At 39.8% G+C, this 17,410-nt stretch overlaps 1 protein-coding gene across 1 annotated transcript in view; it reads left to right on the forward strand.

Moving 5' to 3' along the window:
- The window catches only part of b4galnt4a (beta-1,4-N-acetyl-galactosaminyl transferase 4a), a 209,213-nt gene that overhangs the window by 147,214 nt on the left and 44,589 nt on the right, over positions 1-17,410 (forward strand). Inside the window, 1 exon segment of the mRNA XM_034685728.1 lies at positions 1,570-1,637. Within this exon segment, the coding sequence (XP_034541619.1) occupies positions 1,570-1,637 (68 nt within the window).

Genomic DNA, 17,410 nt, shown 5'->3' on the forward strand with positions numbered 1-17,410 from the left:
CAATATGCTTTAACGTGTTAAATGAGAATGAAGCTGTTCCTGCTGAGCTCAGCTCCACCTCTTTGCTTTTTTCTAGATCGATCAGATGTCAGAATGAGTCAGAATTTAAAATATGGTGTTTTCCATCCCAGCACCTCTTCAGAAACCAATGGGTGACATCACTGAGTCTACATCCGTGTTACATACAGTTTATGGTTTGAAGTCAGTGTTCCACAGAGCATTGGATGCCCTTGGTTGTCTTTGTGTTGCTGTGAAATCTTACAAAAGCTAAAGGCTAATGTAAAGCTAAACCATATCGCTCCCTCAACAAAGAAGTATCATTGAAAAATGATGGCGTGGTATGAAACTTCAATACTCTTAAATGCACATTGATTTGAGAGAAAAACTTTAATCAGTAGATTAAACAAAGTAAATAAAGTTGTGCTGAGTGAAGCTAATCTCCTTTTTCACACACTTTGTCACATCAATATTCTCTCTCTGTGATTTAACACCTAGCGTTCTTTATCCTTCTGAGCCTGAAGGAGGAGGAATCTGTGAGGAAAAATCTGTGTGGAAATGTACTTCAGCAGCGGCATGCTGTGGGCTACTGAGTGAAGGCACAGTAGCGCACATTGTGTCCTCCTCCTCCTCCTCCTCCTCCTCCTCTCCAGCCAACTGCTTCACAGAGACTCTCTCAGGCTTTAACACTGCCAGGGGCCTGATGGTTTTGGACAGTCTTAACTGCCTGTTTTTTGAAATGTTTCCGCACATAGTGGCTCTATTTTCATGCCAGGAAACATGTTCAGAGGTATCATTCTGTGATTGCACTTTCATATATTAGTGTGCGTGTCATTATGGAGCTACTCTCTTTGAAAACATTGTTGTACCCAGCCTGGTGATCAGCAGCCCTCTCCTCCATGTTTTTTTGGAATAGTTTCAAAATGAGAAGAGTAGCCAGCACAAACAATTAAAGTCTCACCCACTGTGATCTTGGCTTTGTTCTTTCATTACGGATCGGCGGCAGCATGGGCCCTAATTAGGCCTATTGGCTTGCTGTTGAAATGAATGGGCAGTGATTTGACTGTAGGGCCGAAACAGGAGCCCCAGGGTCCCAATGAGCCGGCTTCTTGAGTCAGTGTTGGCAGGAAGTCACTCTTCCTGATTTTCCATGTATTTATAACCATTAGCTTGCATCTGTTTGCACTATTTGCCTTTTGATTTACTTTCCCTGTTGTTTCAGGCCATTACATCTTGTTTTTACAATTATTCCTTATTTCTTCATATGTGCTATCATAGACAGGGAGGCGAATAAGACATTGCAGAGTCTTTTTCACACAGCAAGTCAGTTTTTAGAATCAAAAAGCATCTAACAGTGACCACCCATTGTAATTGTTTTTTTTTAACAATTTCTAAAGGGCTGTGCCTAAAAATCACAAACTAGATTTCCAGGAATCCTTTTCCAAACACAGCTGTTCAGTAACAACTTGTGCTTTGACATTTATTCTGCTGTTCTTATCTGCTGCTCCCCTTTTTGCCCTCTCTTTCTCTCTCACTTCCTCTGATCTGTGTCTCCTGTCCTGTGTGTTGCAGCTGGGTACAGAATGGACCGCTCCAGGCGAGTTCAGCAAGTTCAGGTCCCAGTCCTCCAAGTCTGTGCAGTAAGTACCTGTGACAACCACACACACCTTCTTAACAGCACAGTTATTTCACACTCAGGCCAGAGCTAAGACCAAAGGAAGGCCTGGCTGCAAATAAATACCACCAAAGGAGCTTCTCTGAGGACTGGTCCTCGGGCTGTTACTGGTGAAGTGTCTCTTCACTTGTTAGGTCTGTTCCCATCGTGCTCTGAGCAGGGACCATTAATAACACAGTGCAGCCTCCTTCAGGAGGAAATTGTTGGCTCAAGTGGTCACTGGATGCTCAAAATCAAGTGGTGTGTCTTTTTTCTGCATATGTGTGCATGTGTGTACTTCCTTGTATGAATTGGCATCTGTAGTGCACACTCATGAGGTCAGATTGTGAAGGATCAAAGCAGTTGAAAGGCTCTTCCTCTTAATGTAACATGAGACAGTATTAACCTATCAGCTCCTCTCAGATTCAACACATCTCTCACCCTAATTGCTCTGAGCTGATGCATAAAAGCAGCCTTTAGCACGAGCACTGATCTGCAGCCAGATTGCTCCTAAAGTCATTGTTAAGTTGATATGATTATGCAGCATGAGAAAAAAGATCCAACGAACAGAGCTCATATTCCTTTGGGTTCCTGCATTTGCTTGATTGGATGAAGCTGCTGAGCACTGCTTTAAATTATTCACACACGCACACACACATACACATAGGCACAAATACTGGCACACACTTATAATGTTTGTTATGAAGGATCAGAGTATGCAAGCACCTCTAAACCTCTAATCTGTACAAGTTTGATGACGACGACACACACAGCACAGACATGATGAAAAAAAGAGTAGCGTGAATGCTGGATGAGTGTTAGATTGGCTGCAGGCTGTGGTTTATGTGCACAATGTCCCACGATAACGTCATGGTTAGCTTAAAAAAGACTACTGGTCAAATCTGGTTTCTAGGGCTTGGTGTTATTTATATGCCAATGATAAAAAAAATTCTATGATTTGGATGTTTCACACAACACACTCACAGCATGACAGATTAATTTAAAATCACATGCAGGATATCTGATAGATATTGTGATTGCAGATGGAATACATAAAAAAAAACATTCTGTTTAGCAGTACTCGATTTTGTAGCTGCATAAAAATGTTAATGCTCCCATATGCAAACAGATCCAAAAGCATTTATTTCACTTCAGATATATCTAAAAAAAAAATGGAATAAAAGTCATATACTGGACTGTTAAGCAGACAGCTTATCTGTGAATGTCCCAATGTCCATTGTTATGCGTTTTATGACACCATATTGTTCAAATCCTTGAAAAGAAGAGCGTCAGAGTTAGGTTTCATAAACTCTACAGGATATTTTAGATGTTATTTGTGCAGTGATATGAAAAAAGAGTAATATACATGGAGGTGTTCACTGAACACATAATAAAAAAGAGCATAGAACTTCAAATGAAGTCAGAATAATTTCATGGCTTTTTATATGGGCGGCTGTGGCTCAGTGGGTGGAGTCGGTCGTCTATCATTCGGAAGGTTGGCGGTTCGATCCCAGCTCCGAAGTGTCTTTGAGCAAGACCCTGAACCCTGAATTGCTCCCTCTGTTGTTCAGAGGTGTGTGAATGTGAACAAATGAGATCAACTAATACTGATGGTCCTTCACTACATAGCAGCCTCTACCATCAGTGAGTGAATGGGTATGAATGGGGGAATATGACAAGTAGTGTGAAATTGCTTTGAATTGTCAGACAGACTAGAAAAGCGCTATATAAGTACAAGTCCATTTACCATTTATAAATATGTCGATTTATTTTTAAGAGGTAAACAAATGTGAAAAATTAGACAGGGACACATTGTGTCAATGTGTTTTATATACGTTTGCAGGAGATAAGGAAGACTTTGGGACTTAGTGGTTGAGCCAATGTTCACAAGCCTGGTGGCCTGAGGAATGAAACTGTCTCAGTCTTTTTGTTTAGGTCCTGTGACTGCCAAGGTTAGTTTTTAGCTTTAACAGCATGAACAGTATCTTTGATCTACACCTCTTGATGTACTGGTCCGACAGGGAGAAGAGTGTTTCTTGGGCAACCATTCAAAATTTGCAACTACTTTAGAATCATTATAGTAAAATGTGATTATAATGATAATGGTAAAGTTTATTCATATAGCACTTATCAAAACAGATTTTACAACGTGCTTTACATCATAATAACCAAACAATAATGAACAAATCAAAACAGGGAGATGTATTGAACTAGCAAGACACACTGAATTAAAGAACAACTTAAAGCAGCAGCTGAGTAAAATAATAATAAAGGAACTTCTTAAAACAAGGTTGAATAAAAGAAACCAGTATAAATGAAGAGATGAATATTGTATCATTGATAAAACTTAAAAGTTACAAGAAGGCCCTTCGAACGAAATGTGTTTTCAGAAGTGATTTAAAAGAAGATACTGCTGTAGCTTCCCTGAGATCCTCAATTAGGTTGTTCCACAGCCCGAACAGCAAACGCTCGGTCACTTTTATTATGCCATCATGATATACTCCATCTTCAATTCAATTATGATCCTACTGATATTACACCCAGACCAATAAGCCAGGCTCTCATATCATCAGGGTGAAAGCAATGCAGCTAAGGACATTTTGTTGAAGTCCAGCACACACAGAGATCAGAGCCTCTGATCCTCCAAGTCCTGCAGACTGCTAGTCTGATGTGTGCTACTGGATTTTTTAAGAAGGTTTGAGTTTTACTCAAAATGAAACTAAATGTCCCTGAATCTTTTTCACAAATCCACAGTTTCTTGCATAATATAAATACCTGCATGAAATGAGGAATTAAGTCCTAACATCAGGTGTTATTCTTCAAAGTATTAAGATTTAGTAGGGATGATTCAAACACTGAATTACATGAAATTTCCATCTTAAGCTGAATTAAGTTCAGCAAACATTCCCTGTACAAACCCTGCCAACAATTCAATCCTGCATGTTTTCAAAGTACTTTATAGTAATACAGGGATTTCAAACATAATACAGGAGAGCGCACTTTTAGAAACAGTGAGACAGAACAGTGACTGTGTGGCTTATTGATCATCACACATGTAATATTTTAATTGCAGCAGTAATTTGATGTTGCTGTTAATTGAGTTTTACTCCCTGCATCAATCCAAGGTCTCACTCTGTTATATCCTTCTAAAAAGGAAAATGCATAAAAGACTTCTTTAATCTTTAAGATCTATTTTAAAGAAAGCGATCCTTTGTTAAAGCCCACATACACATAAAACATTTATATAAATTCATTAATGCCATAACGGGCTCAATGAGTGCCAGGACCTGTTGTTGTGTGTTAGTGTTAGTCTGTGCGTGGAATTAACAAAGCTGGGTGGCACAGCAGGCACACCAGACTACAACGGAGCACGCAGAAATGACAAAAGATGAAGCAGAAAAAGAATAGAAGAGGTGGAGGCAGGAAGATTTTTTTCTATTTTCTCTCCCTGTCTGACAAGCGTGTTGCGTTTTCCGACAATAACAAGAAGACAGTGTAACCGAGCGTGGAGGTAGAATATGACAGGGACATGAAAAAGGTTGTTCAGTGAAGTGATTTGGATGCGACACTGCATATTTTGTGACCTGCAACTGTGTTTTTTTTTAGTAGAGTGCCTGGCTTTATGTATATTTATGTTGTTTGCTTCAGTATACAAGCAATAGTTTAGCTTTTGTTAAGCTTGGGCATCCTACTGTAGGATAAATGTTCTCAACACATACTTTTGTTTTGATAGATATCAGCTCTCACCACTATGAGATCTGATATCTATCACCTCACACACACACACACACACATCCCAGTTTTAACTCATTTCCACTTCATTTTCAATCGTGATGTGTAAAAAGATTCATTAATCTGCTACCAGGTCATGACACATTGTGTGACAGAGATGAAAAGGTTGCACACTCTTTGGTATTTTAAGAATGGAAGGGGCTAATGATTAACATCAAATCTGTTTCAGGTACAAACTATCACATGCTTTAGGGGAACCATGCCAAAAAGAACAGCATGACAATCAAGCTGAAGATAATGAGACAATATCTAGTTTGATGTTTCTGTGTGGGCGTGCAAAAGAGATCATATTCATATTTTTGCATGCAAGCTAATTCATGCCCGAATGCATTAATCTGCATGAGCTTCTTTTAATACTGTGACATTTAAAATTCCTCTCTGCATCTGATGACTCTACTGAAACATCCCACAGCAAAGGGCCTGTTTATTTGTCAACTTGCTCATATTCCCTCTGCTGCACAGTGCAACATGCATGCTTGTTAACGCACCATCACACTCAACCTGTTGAGAGCAAAGCTGTAGCGTTCCTGAGCGTGCTAAATTGTGTTTGCAGCAGAATGAATCTCCATGCATTCATTAAAAGGGCTTCAAATTAGATGGGATAGAACTGAAAGAGCAAATGAGACATGCGGAACAGAACAAGACACATTTTCTCAAAAAATAAATAGATGCACCAGTGTATGTGCACAGCAGTAATAATGAGTCATTTCGAAGCTTTTAATACCTAGTAATTTGAGGATTAAAAGTACATTACATTCAAAACAAATACTTGATGAAAATGAATCAGGTAAATTTAAGAACATTGCTTTTAATTTCCAATGCCAAGGTGAAAATTATCCCTATAGCCAGGTAGGTAAGCAGGCAGCAAAATATCCTCAAACATTTTATTGATTAAGCATACATTCAGGCCAATTTAGCTTATTTACAGAACCTTTTTTTCACCACAAAGCTGTAATTTGAAATATTTTCCACACTTCATATGCTAGTTATTATCATATCAGGCCCAGAACAGCATGAAATGGGACAAAGCTACAGCAAAGTGGAGCTTAAAAAGATGGAGTTGAATGGTGCAATGCAGAACAAAACCAAACAGAAAGAAGTCCTTAGAAGTGTAATTGAAAAGTAGAGAGCACAATGAAGCACAGCAGAAACTCCTACAGTAGCTTGTTTTATTTGTTTTTTTTTCTTTCATGCTTTGAACTGCAGTTATTTATCCTTCTTGGTCCATTGCAGCTGGACAGCCGGCTCTAGTAGAACTGAGTGAACAGTGACTAATGGCTGCTGCAGGCTTGAATCATATTGTCAGGGAATGAAACATATTGTTGTTGAGGGGTTCACTTGAAACACTTCACTCGACTGTTGGAGGCTTCCATGTGATGCAATCAGGGGTTACTGAAACCAGCTATATACAACCAAGCACCCACACCAACCATATATATACCTTAACACCCAATTGTCTGTCTGTCCGTCCGTCTGTGTTTTTTTTTTTTCATCTTGAAAACTAGCACTTTCAGGTGTGTCTCCCTCATCTAAACTATACCCTATTACGTGAAGGATGTGTCTCAAACACACATTTGAATAACCTATATTTACCCTGTCTTATTGTATAGTTATTACATTCCTTTATGATTAAATACAGTATTTCTGTTTGATTCTTAAAGGACTCAAAAAGAAGATGTACTGCCACAAGTCACAGTAGAGTTCCAGCAGAGGAAAATGAGCTCCATCAAAATGCCTTAAAGCTACGAGCAGCCTCTGGCAACCAGGTAGAATTAGTCGATTTTAACCTAAGCCCCCTCACCCCCTTATAGGGTAGATAGCTAAACATAGTTTTTAAGTGGGTCAATGCCACCCCTGGCTACCCCTTTGGAAATGCCCCTGGCAAGAGGTAGAAAACTGCAGGATCTTTGTGCAGTGCGCATATACTGCAGTGCGAACAGCATGAAGCAGAAACACATGCTGTTAAAAAACGTACAGAAAATGTAAAGGAATGAACCCTTTTCTTCTTTTTTTCAAACATAATAACCACTAATGGGGTGTGGCCTTCCTGTTGCCGTGGTGTTTGAGAGTCAGTCCTTGGGGGTATTTCAAAAAGCTGGGACAGCTTAGACAGGAAAGTTGAATCACTACACCTGTTTGGGAGATCTGCAAGTCCCCCACACCACCTGGCTAAGACCACCTGGTGGCAATGACTCACACTACTTTGTATTTGCATGTGTGTTTGTGTGTACATTTGTGTGTTTGAGGAAGTTTTAAAAAAAACAAATAACAAATAGATGTAGAGTATTTGTCCATCATAGTCTCTCTCTCCAACTTACACTATCAGCTTTTGCAGAGTTATTTTCTTTTATTTGCATGACTTTTAAAAGCCTACAATAAGAACAAACACCCAAATTTATTGGCATTCAATGAGGAATCATAAATGAGAGAACCATTTATTTTAACAATCTGAACTTAGATTTTTAAAAATATAAAAAGTATTAAGAAGTTATCACATTATGTTCAAATTATCTTTTAGGCAGAGACAATAGGAAAGTATTTGCAGGTTTGTTTATCCAAATTTAATTAGAATGATTAACAGTGATGATGATAATGAATAGACTAATATTAAAAATGCTACTAGAAGGGTTGCTCTGAAAATTAATATACTTTTATTCTCTATATTTCAGCATTTTGTTATCTTAACAACTTATCCATAACAAAGACAGTAATTGCAGCTCACCTACTGGACAAGGTACTCTCGTTCAATAGCAAGCCCTTTAAACTGGAACAAATCACAGCAGGGACAACCAAAAACGACTCCTCACTGATGGAACTGAAACCTGTTGTCATGACTTCTAAAATTATACCTGTGTCAAACCTGAAAGCTTCCCTTTTTGTTGCTCTAACTCTTTGTCTCCACCTCTGCTCATATACCTGTGAAGTGATAGTTTTTCGGTGCCTGCTGGGTGCTGTCACAGCAGTGTGATGATGAGTGAGGGAGGAGGGAGCGAGTCAGATGACTAACCCAGATAATACCTTCAGCATCACCCCTGCTCTCTGACACAGACTGAGTAGCCCTCTGGCTGTAGAGTCAACCAGGGGAGTTCAGTGAAACTTTATGAACTGAATTAAATACAGAGTGAGGCTGATATTTAGCCTGATGTTATCATTCCAAAATCATTTGAGCAGAATCAGAGGAGGATGTAACTGAGAGTAACTCAAGCTAATTCAAAGTAGTACTGCCGCCATCTTATCCTGTAAAAAAAGAACCAATCATTTGATGCCAACGCTTCAAGCTCCCATTAGGAGCTTCAAGCTGGCTATGAAATAGACTGAAATCAATACTGATGGCTCCATATGACTTACCCCAAAAGTTTGTATTTCTTTGTGGTTAAATGTAACGCCTTTTACTGCAGCTATTGGATCAGTGTCAGATAAGGTGATTAACAGCACACCTCCAAAACAGAGTTTGTTTGTGTTTTCTGTGGCAAAGATCCACGCCGACTGATATGTTTGACTGTTAGCAAATACTTTTAACTGGACAGGATCAACAAAAACATAACAGTTACAAGTTTGTCTACAGGGTTCGTCAAGATTGACACTAAAGGAAGTTCCTCACAGCATGGGATACTAATTTTCAAGTTTCATTTCAAGCAATGAATGCTGAACATTATCCGGCTGACACAGTAACAGCAGCAGAGTTTTTTTTAATTTCAGCTTAGTCTTCCCCTTCAACAGCTGACACAATCAAAATCATTATGCATTAAAGAAATCAGTGAGAGCCACAAACGTACTTTGAAAACACACATCCATTCAGCTATTCAGTTTTTCAATTTAACATCTGAAGACTGAGAAACTCAGGATGGTGACTGATGCAGACTGCATTTGTATGTGAGCAGCTGGTATCTGTTTCAGAAAGGTCCCAATGTTTTGACGTTAGTCCCACTTGAAACAGCTGTAGCTCTCATACACATGGGCTTACAGTTTTACAGGAACTAATGAGCTCTTCTTGAATGTGACTGATTTCTTTTTTCCCTTAGTGTTTGCATGAGCCTCTCCAAACAGAAAGGCAAAGGCCCTCAGGTGTAGTGGCAGAAATTAAAAGTACCTGTTACTGACCTTTGGTCTCCTGTGGTGAGGAAAAAAAGGTTCAGGAGGATTCTGGGGTTATCTAGGGTACCACAGCTGGCATTTTGAAGGAGCAGCTTTCACTTCACAAACTGCTGGAAATGACATTTACACCCAATCCTCCTCAGACACGTGGGCGCAGATTCTTCATTTCCCGTGTGACTGTGTTTGCCCTCTTCCTTTAAAGCCTCTCCTTTTTTTCTCCCTAACTTTCTCCCACTCCCACTCCTCATCTCTCTCTCTTTCATTTTATGCTGCTAACACTCTCCTGTTTGTTTTCTATACACCTGGCTTGACAGCAAATCCTCCGAAGACCGATAATAGTAGGAAGGAGAGAGTTAACTGAGCTTTCCCGGCAACAATGAGGGAAACCTAACCGAGAATGACCAGTTATTTCACTATGGGATCTCTCAGTATCTATAATTGAATCACTTAAGCACTCTTGGCTATTAGCTGGCGCAGAGACTCAAGCATTTAGAGGGAGGAAAGTAAAGTACTTGTGCTTGTGGCATCACAGGAATACTGATTGAGCTTGAAGACGAGCCGAGTGTTGCACCTGCACTGCCTCATAATGCGACTGTATTCACACAAATATGAGGGAATGTTTTGCATTTTTCTGTGTCTGAGTGCACATACCAACCTCTATGCTAACCTTTCTCCACTCAAGGCAATTGGTTGATATTTTGTAGCAGTTGAATTAGAGTGAAGCTGTTTGCCAGCACGCTGCAATGACTTCTCTGTCCCGCTCTCTTCCCTCAGGCCTTCAGTCCGCCATCTGCTTCTATGAGTGATGGGAACCTGCTGAGACACAAATCTATGTCAGAGTGTGTTTTCCTGTGTGTTTATGTGGCTTATGTTTGAATGTCTTAGGGGGCGTTGATGCACATCTTTGGAGCTGTGAAAGACTGTGGTAGTGGACATCTGATTGGCAGTAATGCATGAGTAAGACCAAATGGTAACACAAGACTGCTTCTGGCCAAACGTGATTAGAGACACTAATGAAGACGGATGGTCAACTTGGTCTGGAAAAAAAACACAGAAATTACATTCTGAGCAGCTGTGGAATGGATATGTTTGCTGTTTGGAAAATTGACTTAGTGGATATCTAGATGTATCGAGATGCTTTAACAGAGATCAATGGTTAGGCGAACACGCAGACACAAATAAGTGCACATATCAAACTGACACACAAGGAAAAGTTAGTAAATAATGCAAGCATTTTTTCCATATTTCTGTATCTCCTCAATTGAGCTTCAAGGTGTCAACATACACTACCAAACATGCTTGTTTTATGGGGGTCTTTAAACCCCAGCACTTTTCCAGGAGGCTGTGGCCAAACATTTTTTAGCTATCCAGAACTAACAATCTGACAACAATAATTGAGCAGGTGAGTTTATGCAAGGATTAGAGACGCATATAAACCTCTCTCTCAAGCTCTTTCATTGCAGAACTATTTCTATCCCTCTTGGAATTTAATTCAATTAAAACGGATTGTGCCAATAGCTCTAAGAATTCCACATCATCTCCCCAAACAATCACAGATTTTTGCAGCTTCATGCTGTTTGCTCTTGTTTTGCGTCATATAGTGGAGGTAAACTGTCAGCATCTCTACAGCGTTCTGATGTGGGCTCTAATCCTGACGGAGCTCAATTCTGTCCAAATAGATGATGAGCTGAATGGGTTGTGGACACTTCTCACCAGTGTATTGTGAAGTCCCTTCGTGACAGATGTGACACAGATTTCACTGTTTATATTGAGCTTACTCTATGGAGTGAGTGAGCAAAGAAAAGATTATTCAGATTATGGGGGGGATTGAGCCACAGCCATAGATTGATTTAACCCCTGATTTTTACAACAATGGTAATGTCAAAGTAATATTAAGGGAATGAATGTACAGATATTAGGTCATCTAAGGGGGGAATAGTTGTCATGATTACTGTCAGGTTGAGCATAACATTCCTTACAGCGCAGTTACCACCAAGTCTTGATTGCAAAAATGTCTCTCTAACTGCAGGTAGCTGTTAACGCTGATGTTCATGAATTAGAGTTTTTTTATAGTCAGAAGCAGAAGCAGACCAATTTTGCCCCAAATTAATGCATAATGGCTATTTTCAATATACAGTGGGTACAGAAAGTATACATAAGCCTTCACTTTTTCTGCATTTTGTTGTGTTACAGCCTTATTCCAAAATGGATTAAATTCATTTTTTCCCTCAAAATTCTACACACAGTACTCCATAATGACAAAGTGAAAAATGTACCTGATTGAACATCTCTAGAAAGACCTGAAAATAGCTGTGCACCGAGGTCCCCATCCAACCTAATCAAGCTTGAGAGGATGTGCAAAGAAGAATGGGAGAAACTCCTCAAATCTAGGTGTGCTAAGCTTGTAGCATCATACATGAGAAGACTGGAGGCTGTGATCACTGCCAAAGGTGCTTCAACAAAGTATTGAGTAAAGGGTCTGATTACTTATGCACATGCAATATTTAAGTGTTTTATTTTTTATTAATTTGCAGACATCTTTACAAACATTTTTCACTTTGTCATTATGGAGTATTGTGTATAGAATGTTGAGGGAAATTTTTTTTTTAATCCATTTTGGAATAAGGCTGTAACATAAAAAAATGAAAAAAAGGTGAAGGGGTCTACTTTCCATACCCACTGTATACAGACAGCATTACCACACAAAGGCAGTATTTGCTCTGCAGCACACTTTGTGGTGTATTTAACTCTTTGTGTGTGCTTTTGTGAATTAGGCAATGTCTTTTTGACTCATTTGCAAAGATTTAGGGGGGTGCAAAAGCTGCATAATCCTTTTGTGGATCAGACTCCCAGTGTCTTCAACCCGTAAATACTTTCCTGGAAGAATTGTCCAAGCGGGAGTAAGCCTTGTATTACATCTCCTCATGTTTCCTTCAAGTATGAAACTCCAAAAAGGCTACAACTCTTGTGTTTCAACCTACATCAGTCTTATCCAAAGTTTAAGATGTTATGTTTCTTTAACTGTTTTGAACATGCTTTTAGCTGTTATATAGTTTTTAGTCTGTTCTGTTTTAGATGATGTTATTTCTATTTATTTAGAATTTCTTCTCAAATCAAGCAATTCAAGGAATTTGCTTAAGCAGGTAGGGACACTAAGGGTGTTTCAGCACCCCTTAAAAACAGGGCCGTTTGTAGTAGACAGAAAAATGTGTTTGCAGTCTGGTCATCCTGTCAGGCAGAGCAGTATAACTACATTTTTCTTTCGAGTTCTGAGTTTCAGCTGATTATTCTTTAAAAAACATTGAAATAACTTCTGAGAGAGCTGGAGAAGATGAAAGCTCAGACAGACAGGCGAGAGCAAGTAGCTTGCCATTATGCACAGAAGTAAAGGGACAAGAAACAAAAACTTAATTTTGTAACCTGTCGTAATATGAATAAGCTCTCCAGTAGAGTCTGAACATCTTATGTAGACTGGATCCTCTATAAACAAATTGATGCTGCATGCTGGGTATCACCCAATTAACACAGGAAGCGCCACACATCGGCACATCTCAGCTCCTTCTCTGGAGCATGCCCCCATGCCACTCCGCTAAATATACTAGTCAATTTTAGACTGAGCCTGCACCTAGCACACGTCACAGGCAGTCAGGCACGGGGATGGCATGTGACATTCATTCAATTTCAAAATAAAACACCATATACTGATTAATGTCAGATCGTATCGATAAGAAATACTCGATTATGATTATGGGTGTTATTGTTCACAGCTGCAAAACCCACATATGATGGAAGCCACAAGCAAGTATACATACTTTATTAAGTACATACTTGATTAATAAGATACTTAGTATGTTAAAGGTTTTTTTGGTTGGGGGTGTTTTCATCTGCCTGCTAATTGACATTTGATACTCTAGTTAGTTATTCAACCAGCTCAAATAAATATTATTTCCCTTTTATTTTGAATGAATATTCCAGTCTCAAAACAATGTGGCTCACTGGTGTGTTTCTGGAAGTAATGAAGGAGCAGAATTGGCAGAACGAGGCTTTGGACACACACGAAACACCAATAAGTAATTGCTGTTTATGATCTTTAATGTCACTTACCAAAGTGAAGAGAGGATTTTCTCAGAAAATAAGAATGTTCTAAACTATAATGTGAAAGGCCAGGATTTGAAATAATTGTCCTTTACTTTGCCCCTCTTGCTAATGTATCATTGTATACCTTTGACTTTCCTCCTTGTATATTGTATTAACAAGTTGTACATGTCATATTCTTTCACCTTGACACACGATAATGTATGTAGTTGCACTTTGCAGGGGTATAAAAAGCATACACTCCGCAGTACAAACACAAAAAGCTTAGCGGAGCAATCCGTTGTGAGATATTGTGAAAAAAATCCTCCTTCACATCCTCACATTTAGGTCAGTAGGAGAGGAAACAGAGTGTTAATACAAAATGAAAGTGAGAGCGGGTGTAAAGTGTCGGCATGGGGAAAAAAAGGCATTGAAGATAGTAATGCTATAAAGCTATATTAGATAATTACATATGGGGGAATTGGATGCGGTGTGAAGAGACTGAGCGAGAAGCGACGGAGAGAAGCGACAGACAAGATAGAGGAGAAGAGAGAGAGAGAGAAGGAGACAGGGGATGAAGGAGAGTGTAGGGGTGGGGTGGGGGGGGTGAAGCAAAGGATGGGGATGGAATAAAGAGGATTTATTGAGGCTGCAGGGAAGAGCAGCGTGATAGCTCTCTGATGGATTAGAGGAATGCATGAGAAATGGAGTGAAGAGGGGAGAGGAACGCGAGGAGGAGAAAAGTGAAGTTTGTGCATCTCCTTGGGGCAGCTCTAAACACTGGTATCATTAATGTAGCTGAGAAGGGAGCACTCGTCGGGCACGCTCTTTTTACTCAAAGGCCACCTGTGGGTGTTGGAGAGGGAGATGAGGACGGGTGACAGTCAGATAACATTAATGAGAAAGTCAGTTGGAAAAAGAGAAACGTAGGATCAGGAAATTGCTGTAGCCAGAGGCAAGATGAGTGACAAGACAGAAGAATAATAAGAGAGAAAGGGAGTGGTGTTTACCAAGATAAGAAAGCATACTGCTGCTCTGCAAACCTGAGGGAGAGTTTAATGTATTTAATGTATTTCAGGTTATATTTAAGTTATCTGACTTCATTAACTCTAACAAAAGAGTATGCACCAAGGAGTCACACAAAGATTGTTACTACCTTGATTTGTCAACCCTGAGTTTCTCTGAAGGCAGGTCAATCGTATACTACAAACTCAGAATATAGTATGATATCCAGATTGAAATCAGTACATCTACAGCTACAAATTTGGGCTTCTAATATCACTTACACATTATTGGTGTACATTAGAACAGACAATAACTCCTCTGTATTCCCTTTAATTAATTTGTTGCTGTGTTATGGCAAATATGATCTTTCTGAGTTATTCAGCTGCTTCCCTGACCGTATCCAACTATGGTTTAGACCTTTTGAAAATGAACATAAATGAAAGCAGTCAGTGTGGTTAATTTGTACAAGTTTTAATGCTTGTCCCTTTTGGAACAATATCAGTCAAGAACACTGAATATTCAAGTAGGTACTGTATCATGAGTGGGATGCTCTAGTGGATTGGAATCTGACAGGGTGAGCAGGACCCAGAGGAGAAGTAGAGTGGACCTGTCTCACCTTGTTGGGGTTCTGCAGTTTTCCACACCGAGGATGTGAGCATTCAGCAAACTAAATGATGAAGTGTGATCACCATCATCATTTGGCATCAGTATTACAAATTGCTTAAACTAACCAAACCTAATATTTTAACTTTTGTAGGCTTAGATTCCGGTCATATGTTGTGTCTAAGTAATAGCTCAGCCACTGCAGCTCCAGTTAATTGCTGCTGCCACAATACTATACTATCCAGATGTGAAGAAGCACAGATGACAGAGGGCATCTTGGTGCAGTTTATCTGGCACAGGCATGTAGAGGACCAAAGACTAGTGGTGCTAGCTCTGCTATTGTTAGCCACTGGCCACTTTTAGTCAGTCAAATGAACCTGTCCTCCTTTGGTGGATTGATATGAATGCTGTTGGTCTGCCAGAGTCTTTGATTTTATCCACGTGCTGCTGTGATATCAAAGCCTATTACTGGTATTTTATTGACCAATCTGAATCAAGCACTTAACCTCACTCCAACCTCTGGCTTGGTTGGCTGGCTTACCTCAACCGCTCAATGTAAATCCTGCTTCATTGTACAGGCCTCTGGTTTGAAAACCATGGGAATACAGGGTGTGTGTGTGTGTGTGTGTGTGTGTGTGTGTGTGTGTGTCTGCGCGTTTGTGCGTGTGTCTGCGCGTACGTGCGTATTTGGATCTCTTTTGGTCCTTGGGGTGTCTTGAAACCAGGCTTTTGTGTATTTCTGTAGACAGACCCGTTTCCTTTGAGATTCTTGAGACTGAGGATGAAAAAGATCCCTCTCTATATGTTCATGCCAAATAAATATTTCATTTTTCACATCCTGCAGACTTTGGACAGCGCTGATACCCTCTCAATATAGTCCCTGTCTTGTATTATCCAGCCCAGTCAAGCTCCTTTTTGTCTGCCTCTGTGCGTTCACTCCAATGAAGGGGAATCTGGAAACAAAGACTCCAATTAGTCAGGCAATTACACTCGTGTTTTGTGTCCTCTACTCATCCTCTGAGTCACACACTAATAGCTATTCTTTCCTCTTCCATCTCTCAGTTGCCCTTCTCCTGCTCTATTATGTCTCTTTTTTCTCTCTGTATGATATCACGTCTTGCTGATACTCGCTGTAATGTACTTTTTTTTCCCTCCTTTCAAGATACAGAAAGCATTTATAATTCCCTCTCTGTTTCTGCCATTCATTTGCTATTTATCGCTCCTCCTTCATCTTTCTTTTCCGCCCTGTCTCTTTGTCTCTTCATCTCTTTCAACCAGAACCCGCCTCATCATCCATCACAGGAAGGATGGTGTGACCAGTGGACACACACACACATTCATTGACTCACACACACACACTCATTGACTCACACACACACACACACACACACACACACACACACACACACACACACACACACACACACACACACACACACACACAAACACACACACACACACACACACACACACACACACACACACACACACACACACACTCCTTCATTCTACAAACTTTGGGCTCCTTTGTTTTTCACTCTTTTTTTCCTGCAGCGTTTGAGCTTAATGCTTTCCCCCTGATGGACGAGAGATCCGGAAAAAGTGTTTCAAATTTGTTTGTGTCGCATTCTTTCTAAATCAAGTTAACTTTTTTTCCTAGCACGATGTTGGACCTGTCATGATGTATTACTGGTTTCCATTTTCCCGGACAATATCTATCTTTTTCACAACAAATTGAAATAAAAACAGAGACATCCCGCTGAGGTAAAAAATGCAGAAATAACTCCGCCAACTTCTGCACACAGTGAATCTCACAAATGTCACACCTTCAATGTGGGACTAAAAAACATGAACCTAAAATAAAATTGCTACCAAATTGGTATCAGGAAACAATCCAAATCACAAAGAGAAAAGGAAATGGAAGTGACTTTACAAAAGATGTGTTATACATGAATACGGTTTGACGTTCTGCTTTTTCATTTGTCTTTTCATCTCTGCTTCTCAGTGTGATGCCTATGTTTGCTTCAATCTTGCTTCCCTGTCATTGATAGGCCTTCTATCTGCAGATTGTGTCTGTGTCTGTGTCTGTGATGCCTTATCTGTCATCTTAAAACAGGTAAACAGGTTTGTATTGGCTGAGCTGTCACTGCTGATGCTCCACTCTTTGAGTTTCTTGTGTTTTTTCTGAAT

The sequence above is a fragment of the Notolabrus celidotus genome, chromosome 6 (genome assembly GCF_009762535.1).
Source record: "Notolabrus celidotus isolate fNotCel1 chromosome 6, fNotCel1.pri, whole genome shotgun sequence".
In the NCBI taxonomy this organism is placed as follows: domain Eukaryota; kingdom Metazoa; phylum Chordata; class Actinopteri; order Labriformes; family Labridae; genus Notolabrus; species Notolabrus celidotus.